Source organism: Euleptes europaea, chromosome 2 (genome assembly GCF_029931775.1).
Source record: "Euleptes europaea isolate rEulEur1 chromosome 2, rEulEur1.hap1, whole genome shotgun sequence".
Taxonomy (NCBI): domain Eukaryota; kingdom Metazoa; phylum Chordata; class Lepidosauria; order Squamata; family Sphaerodactylidae; genus Euleptes; species Euleptes europaea.
This window is the reverse complement of record NC_079313.1, coordinates 115,870,259-115,879,359: the sequence shown is the minus strand read 5'-3', so window position 1 is coordinate 115,879,359 and position 9,101 is coordinate 115,870,259. Positions and strand designations below refer to the sequence as shown.

At 43.6% G+C, this 9,101-nt stretch overlaps 1 protein-coding gene across 1 annotated transcript; it reads left to right on the top strand.

The window, feature by feature from the left end:
- Nucleotides 1-5,753: 5,753 nt before the first annotated feature.
- TP53RK (TP53 regulating kinase) lies at nt 5,754-8,433 on the top strand. Its single transcript, XM_056844601.1, has 2 exons — nt 5,754-6,003; nt 7,902-8,433. Exons 1-2 carry the CDS (start codon nt 5,754-5,756, stop codon nt 8,378-8,380), a joined length of 729 nt encoding a protein of 242 aa, XP_056700579.1. The 3' UTR covers nt 8,381-8,433.
- Nucleotides 8,434-9,101: the final 668 nt, after the last annotated feature.

Here is a 9,101-nt window from a genome sequence, read left to right as displayed (position 1 = left end):
ATTGGATTACCAGAGAGGGAAGCCTCACAGCTTTGGTCCCACACTCCAGCACGATAAAAACAGCCAAAGAAATTACTTCTTTTGCAAGTTCTTCCCCCATCTAGTGGGCTGCATGAATTGCAGACGAGGAAGGACACAGGAAAAGCTTGGGGGAAAGCAGCGTGAGTATAAAACACTTGCAATAAATTTAGAACAATGTTGAGTGTGCAATAAAAAGCCAAGGTGTTTTTTTTTTAACTGTACAAGAGCGCTGTGTGCAGTTTTCAGACACAGGAGTGTTCACCCATCATTGGGCTCAATGCAGAGGCTTGGTATCTCATGCAACAAAGGTGAAAAGGGTGACTGCAAAAGTCTCCTGTCGTGTGTTGTTGTGGCAAAGAAGTCTAGTCACATATGCATGAAAAGCAACCCTTTCCAAAGTTCTTTCTTCAGACAACTAACACAGGTAGAAAAGCTGGTTCCTCTTTCAAATCTGGTCACCCTAGATCAAAGTTTCTTAAATTGTGGGAGTCGCATAACTGAATGTGGGGGTCACGAAAAATTTGGCAAGGTCCTTATGAGGGGGGTCACGAAAAATTTGGCAGCAGTATAAATTTCTTTATGATTTATTATCAGTAAATGTTTGATTTGTATACCTATTTTATATACCTATGTATGTCACGTAAAGATTTCTTGGGCGAAAAGGACTCACGAGTAGAAAAAGTTTAAGAAGCCTTGCCCTAGATGACCATGAGTGCTCATATAGCTTTAAGTTTGAGATGAATGAGACCTTTTGAAGGGAGCATCCTGCAAACAGGTAAAACCAACAGCTGCCCACACCTGAGCACTCTTTGTTGTGGCCCCCACTTGACAGAATGGCCTTCCCAAAGAGAGGTCACCATGCTGCTATCATTCTGTAGTACAGAAATGGAACTGTTTAGGAGGACATTTTTTATTAGGAATTTAAGAAGTTTTAATGCTTGGGAAGCTTTTCTACACAGTTTTTATTGTATGCATTTTCATTGCAGTGTTCCTTTTTAATTTTTGTAATAAGCTTTGAGTATCCGCAAGAAAGGTAGATTATACAAGAAGTAAATAACTTAATTAAGTTGCCTTCACTGTAAAGATGAACAGTGGTAGTTGTGTGTCTTGTTGCACAGCAAGCGGAAATTCAGCAGGTTAACCCCCCCCCCACACACACACACACACTTCCCAAGAGATGCAGCAATGGGCTGAATGGCACCCAATGAGTTTTTGCCCGTCACACTGAAGGAATATTAGGTTAGCAGAGTCTATCTGGTTGGTGTGTGCTGATGAGAAACAAGTTACACAAGGAGCCTCTTTATCTTTGCAAAACTAATCCGAGTCCTTTATTGTAAGGAACTCCATTCTAGACATGATAGAGTAGAGACGGGATTCTAATGTAGTCTAACTAGCTGGGATGGAGAGAGACACAGGAGGCAGGATGTGCCCTCATGGTGCCAAGATGGAGAAGAGAGGGGAGAAAAGGTGTCAGCCAGAAGGAAGGAAGATTCCCTGAGAGTAGCAATCTACACATCAAGAAGAAGAAGAAGAGTTGGTTTTTATATGCCGACTTTCTCTACCACTTAAGGCAGAATCAAACCGGCTTACAATCACTTTCCCTTCCCCTCCCCACAATAGACACCCTGTGAGCTGGGTGGGGCTGAGAGAGCGTGACTTGCCCAAGGTCACCCAGCTGGCTTCGTGTGTAGGAGCGGGGAAACAAATCCGGTTCACCAGATTATCCTCCGCAGCTCATGTGGAGGAGTGGAGAATCAAACTCGGTTCTCCAGATCAGACTCCACTGCTCCAAACCACTGCTCTTAACCACTATACCACGCTGGCTCTCAAAGGGATAGCATCAGAGCAGTAGGAAGGAAGGATGTTCAGGGTCATAAGAGCATAAGAAAAGCCATACTGGATCAGACCAAGGTCCATCAACTCCAGCAGTCTGTTCACACAGTGGCCAACCAGATGCCTCTAAGAAGCCCACAAACAAGATGACTGCAACAGCCTAATCCTGCCTGTGTTCCACAGCACCTAATATAATAGGCATGCTCCTCTGATCCTGGAGAGATTAGGTATGCATCATGACTAGCATCCATTTTTACTAGTAACCATGGATAGCCCTATCCTTCATTAACGTGTCCACTTCCCTCTTCAAGTGTTCCAAATTGACAGCCATCATCACATCCTGGGGCAGGGAGTTCCACAATTTAACTATGTGTGTGTGAAGAAATACTTCCTTTTATGTTTTGAATAGGTCCTGACCTATCTATCTCTCTGACTCTCTACAGTCCCCCTCTGAAGTCTGAGGCTAAGAGACAGTGCAAAGGCCTTCACTTCCAAACACACACAGCCATAGAAAATAACAGGACAGAACCCGGCTTGAACAAAAGGTGGAAGGCCTATTGGTCTGAGCTCCTGGGATTCTTATTACTGGCCAGGATCCAAAAAACCATGCCACTTGATCAGTGAACACAAGGGAGGGTGGATTTTTCTCTATGACCAGCCCCCGCCCCCAGCTTCACAGCAAACAGTGCTTTCAGGACTAAAGAGTTTAAAGGGGAAAGGAAAGTCAACATTCTTTGAAGACCACATCAATTGAGCACACCTTGTACATTTTGCATTGTTGAGAAATACGATCTAGCATCACAGAATCATCTCAACATGCATTTCGGAAAGGTCCTGGTAATTAGAAAGGCAATTAACTAGCAAAGGCAACAAGGAGATGTGATTTGGAAGGAAAGGGGGGAAAGTATGATTTAATTTATCAGATATTGTAAGGAAATGCTTGGATGGGTACATCAAGATTAGTTTTAGCTGTGGGTTGGGATGACATTCCATGATAATCACTGAAAATAATAAATGGTGTTTCAGCATTTTAAAAATGTATTTTCCAAGAGATAGGAAATGTCCCTCAGCTCAGCAATAAAACAATTTTTTTTTTTTTTTTACCACAGTGTGTAATCAATTTGGGACTTATCCAGAAAGAAACAGAAACTTCAACTCTGGAAAGATTCCCATTGTTGTGAACACTAGTGGCAGGATCTCTAGTGAGAAAATACTCAGCAGAGTGTATATAGTTTTCTTTCTGGTACAACGTTGTTCTGAGACCAAATATTCTACATACAACAAAACCTCAATTAGTGGTTTCAGATGGAAATGTGCAAAAGAGCACACTTGCAGGCATATTTATTATAGTAGAAAAGAGTGTTTGGAACACTGAGAGCAGTTGAGTGTCAACTAAAGGGGAAAATGGGGAAATGAGGGGTGGAGAAATTGTCATAATCATGCCTGTAAAAACCTGATAGCTTCCTAACCCCCCTTCAAGCCAGGAACAACCCCTTTCCCCTTACCTGCAGTTACGCCACCTTTTTAGGTAGCGGAGGCCAGTGAAAAGCAATGGAGCATTCAACGGGGCTTGCAGGTAAGGGCAAGGCTTTGGCTTCGGTGAGGGGGGCCAGCCGCGCCGCCTCCAGTCAATGGCTCAGACCTCTCCCTCAGCCCATCTTTTCTCATTACTTTTTACAACCTTTTACACAAAATTAGCTAAGCCCATCATTACCTCCTCGCCAAATCTAGAAAAACACGGTGCTTGACATGTGTTCTCAATCAGTCCTATTACTTCATGATAAGAATGCAGTTGTTGGAAGACTAGAAAGCAAGCAATTTTGGTGATGTACTTATTTTTTAGTATGAATCACAGGATCCTACATGCAGATGACTTTTTAGTAGACCTCATTAGATTTTTTCGTAGCTTTATTATTAGCCCAATATCTGTAAGCAATTAAGACGAGCTTCCTCCAAAGGTCAGAGCAGAAATGTTCAGTTCACTCAAAATCTTGTGCTAGTTCTAAAACTGGTCAGCAGAGGGCTCCATACCCTTGCAACTACACAGAACAGTGGTATTTATTTGCAAACTGGGGCAAGACAATTGTCCTGAAGGAAAACATTTAATAGGGGCATAGGTATATTTACTCAGACTTCCCAAATCCATTACTTTGAGGGGCATAGGCATATTTACTCAGACTTCCCAGCTCCATTAATTTGCATTTTCATGGTGAATTTTCTCTTTCCTTTCTCTGTACAGTGTCTTTGCACAAAACTCACAAACACAGATAAACAACTATATTTGTCACAATCAAGCACAGAGAAAGGCTTGTTTATGTCACTGGAGAACCAAGTGTCAGGTATAAGTGCTATTAAAAACTTGGCATTGGGTTCTGAATTGCTGTTACAATGGAGCCAGTTACCTGGTTTCCTGTGGTAACAAGATTCTTCAATCAACCAGCTTTTTACTGTTGGCTACAAATGATTAACAAAGGCACATGATGGAATAGCAAAACATTTTAAGAGCTAGTAATTTTTGTGAGGGTAGACTTGACTGAGCCCTAACCTGGTTAGCCCGATCTCGTCAGATCTTGGAAGCTAAGCAGGGTCGGCCCTGGTTAGTACTTTAATGGGAGACCACCAAGGAAATCCAGGGTTGCTACGCAGAGGCAGGCAATGGCAAACTACCACAGTTTGTCTCTTGCCTTGAAAATCTTACAGGGTTGCCACAAGTTGGTTGCGACTTGATAGCACTTTTCACCACCAGCCTTGACTGAAATGCGACACTGATAAGGCAAACATATTTCTGCAGAATGTTGCAGCCTTGTTTAAACTGGGCCGCTAGCTGCTGAACAGCTATGCCTTAAATCAAACTTTATTTGCAAGCTAACAAGTTGGAGTAGCTGTACATTTAACAGAGAGCTGTGGGGTCAAACGTACTGCATCTCTCCCAACTCCCAGCTGTAGGTACAGAATTCTGGGTAGGGCTTGGTATGTGCACCCACACCCCCCCCCCCCCAATCAAAATAACTGATGTAGTAAAAAATTGCTACAAACCATCTTGACTATTTTTGTGGTAGTGGGGTTTCTAAAAATAACATAAATAAGAGCCCAGAGTGTGATGATTTCGGGTCTAGAGAAGTGCATTTATAACTGCAGCACAGTAGTCCACTGATATCTCATTTCTATCCACCATACCCTGCCCTTCCTTCAATGAGATATCCCTTCCCCCTTTTAAGCTCACAACAATCCCTTGAAGTAGGCTAAGCTGCGAATATGACAGTCCAAGATCTCCCTTAGCCAGTCTTATCCTCTATTGCAGAATACAATTATTGTGTGGAGACTGTTTGGGCTGTACAGCGCCTAGCACCTAACACATTCCACCCTGCTCCTAAGAATGCATAGGACTAACAGTGCAATCGTAACCCAGCTGATCCAAAAAGCATACCCCGCTGAGTCTGGTGATAGCGTAACTCAAGAATATATATTTACTCGGATGTAAATCCCACGAATGCAATCTAATGCACGCTTATTTCAAAGTAAACTTCACAGCAAACTGAAAATAAATAGCCTTCTCTTTTTTTTATAAATTTTTATTGGTTTTTATAATAAAAAAACATAAATTATAATCACATATAAAAAAACACAAAAAGAGCACTTATGCTATAGTTTTACATCATCTATTATAATATTTTAGAATAAACAGTGCCCAATTACCCACCACCCACCTTAAACTGTGTATCCCACCACCAATGAACTTCTCTGATTGTAGTTTTTTTTTTCCTCCCCTGGAAGCCCGCTCCGACGATTGCCGAACGCGGAAGTTTGTGCCATACGGTTTCCCGTACGGAACTTTCGCACAGTAGTTATGAACTTCGCGCACGCGCAGTAAAAAAAACTGGGCCGTTTTTATCTTCATCATGGCGGGACCGGGCGGTGAAGGCAGCGCGGCCGAAGCTGAGCCGGAGGCGGCTCCGGCGCCTATGGAGGGGCTACAGCTGGTTCAGCAGGGGGCCGAGGCGAGGCTTTATCGCGGCCTGTTCCTGGGCCGGCCGACAGTGATGAAGCTCCGCTTCCCCAAGCGCTACCGGCACCCAGTCCTGGAAGAACGGTTGAGCCGCAAACGGACAGCCCAGGAGGCCCGCGCGCTGTTGCGTTGCCGACGGGCAGGTGGGGGCGGGGCTTGTGCTGGGATTGGACAAGAGGGGAACCCGCTGTGTGTGTGTGTCACGTGCTCTGTCTCTCCCCTCCCCGCCCCCCCGGTCCCCTAAGCTAATGAAAGAGCTGCACGCGCATCCCTTTCTGGAGAGATGCAGGATGGAAATTAACAGGGGTCCTCGGGTGGGGGAAGAGGGTGCATTTCCACCCACTTCTGTTCGGGATTTGCAAGAATAATATTGCCTTAGGCATATGAACATTGTAACAGCGGCCCAAAAGATCTCCCGGTAGTAATTGGCATCCAGACTGCTAGGGAAGCTGGGGGAAGGAATGTCTACCTAGATACGGGCTTGCTCTCTGTGTGCTTTAAGTAAGTGGGTTAAGAGTCATGGAGTGCCAGAGTGAACTATAAACAATGATAGGAGAAACTGGATGAAACTGCAACTGTACTGAGTCGCCTTTCTGTAATACAATCAGATATGTACAGAATGTTGATGTACCGTCATAACTTGAATTTGGATAAATATCCTTTCCTCAGTACAATGGGGACTCAGAGATTTCTGCCCATTAGGGCCTCTGGGTCGCAGCTGCCAGAATAAACTGTTTTCTTGAAATAACGGTTCGGGTCTCTATTTCCCCCACGAACATCACCACTCTCAATCTGATCTTTGCACTGTGGGACCCGTATTTAGTGCGCCTGTGGTGCACTTTGCGTACCCTCAGTGTAATGCTGGTTAGACTTCAGTGGATTTAGAAGGGTGGAATTCTGCTGAGGGCTGCACTGTGCCATTTCCAACTGTACAACTCTTAAAATTGCAAAGCGCTGCCTTGTTTGCAGTGATTTGCAGTGACTTCAAGATAGCCAGGCTCTTGGTTCCATTAACAAATATTAGGGCCTCGAGAGTGCTCCAAATGTATTTCTTCCAATTGCACATTGCATTCCACAGCTTTAAAGCCTCTTGCTAAACTTTCCCCGGAGTAAAAAAAGCTCTGAGTCTGAAGATGGCTGAGCAGCTCTCTGCTAATACTAGTGTCGACCTTGGAAAATAATGCCATAGGCCTTGTATACCTATTGCCTCCCACCTGGATGTCAGCAGTACAGTGCCTCACCTGACTCCTTCCCCCACTGCTCCCCTTTCTCTATCCATACCCCCATTTCCAGAAGCCAGGATGGGTGATTGCGATTTCCATTGCACAGATGGCTGCCTTAGAGCTCTGAGACTGAATTGTGGAAGAAAGGAAGAGCTCATGCAAGGCATCCATAATGCACTCCTGTTTAACATAGGCCTGCATTCTGATGCTTTGTTCCTTTGGTCTAGAGTAGACCCTGCTTTTCAGCCATGAAAGGGCCCAAAGCAGCTCATATTAAAATCCAATGTACAGATACAACATCTGGTTAAGTCTGTAGTAATATTTTCTGGCCCATGACAATAAATAGTGGTTCCAAGTTCCAGACTCTTACCTACAGAGGAAGGGGGCAGAAGAAGTGGCAGGCTGACTTGGGGGGCTGGCTGATGGTTACAATGGTTTATGTTGATCTTCAGTTTGAGCAGCCTTTGTCTTGCACCTGGCATTAAAAGAACCAGTGACAATTTAAGTTATAAGAAGGGAAAATAGGGACTTGCATTTGTCCCCTGGAGGCAGGTTTTACTAGGTATAGGTGGTAAAATGGGTATTTTGAACTGCTATTTGTACTGACTGCACAAAAAAGCCTTATGTGATCAGCAGTCTTTCTGATAAACTGCAATTATATTTTAAACGATCAAATTACCACATGTACACAGTACAAAGCTAAGGACTAATAATAAAAAAGGACTAATAAAAAAGTGGATAGCTGCAAAACCCTAAAGCAAATGTCATGTAATACTTTTTATTATGACCAAAGTAACACAACACTTTTTTTTTTTTAGGGATTTCTGCACCTGTGGTGTACTTTGTGGATTATGTTTCCAACTGTATATATCTTGAAGATATTGTGGGATCAGTTACTGTCCGGGACCATATAATCTCTGTACAGAAATATGGAAAGGATGTTAGCAGCCTTATAATGGTAGCAGAGAAGATAGGTGAGGTTTTGGCACGAATGCACGATGAAGATCTTATACATGGAGACCTTACAACTTCCAATATGCTTTTACGACCACCACCAGAAAAACTGGAGCTGGTACTGATAGATTTTGGACTGAGTTTTATTTCTGCCCTTCCTGAGGATAAGGGAGTTGATTTGTATGTCTTGGAGAAAGCTTTTCTGAGTACCCACCCAAATACAGAGGCTCTGTTTGAAGCACTCTTGAAGAAGTACTCAGCTGTGTCTAAAAAATCAGCCCCTGTGATTAAAAAGCTGGATGAAGTACGTCTAAGAGGAAGAAAGAGATCCATGGTTGGATAAAAGAACATAGACAGCGATGACGGGGTTTCTTACTTGTACACACTTCAAAGTCTGAAAGATTTTCTATTATATCGGATAATAAACTTGTCAGGGTTGTTTTCATTGTTTGTCCAATAAAACTGCTTGTGATTCTGTGGCTAGGGAATAATCATATCCTAAACACAGCTGAAGCATTTGAAGACAGAAGCACAAATAACTCCAGCTGTGGTTTTGAGTTCTTCATCTTCTTCCTCAGCTAAATCAAACAGGGAATTCGAAACAAGCATTTCATAAGAATATAAACAGATGTCTGGCATGATTTCTTATGCAGCACAATCCAGTGGTACCAGTAGGATGGCTAAACTGGTTCATTTTCCATCTGTCAGCAATGCTGATTCAATGACCTTAAGCAGATGATGAGAGGGAGGGCATCTTGGCCATCTTTTGGGCATGGAGTAGGGGTCACTGGGGGTGTGGGGGGGAGGTAGTTGTGAATTTCCTGCATTGTGCAGGGGGTTGGACTAGATGACCCTGGTGGTCCCAATTCTATGATTCTTGTGCTGCAGAGTAGATTGTGGCCTTTAAAGAAATGTCCTTAAGAGCCCAAGTGTCCCTACATGCACTGCAATAATTGGGTTTGGGCAGGCCTGACTCTAGTAGATTAGGTTGGTAAGACACAAACCTGTGCTTTCTTTCATGGAAATAAGCCCCACTCAAGAGTCAAACATAACAGGCACAGGCT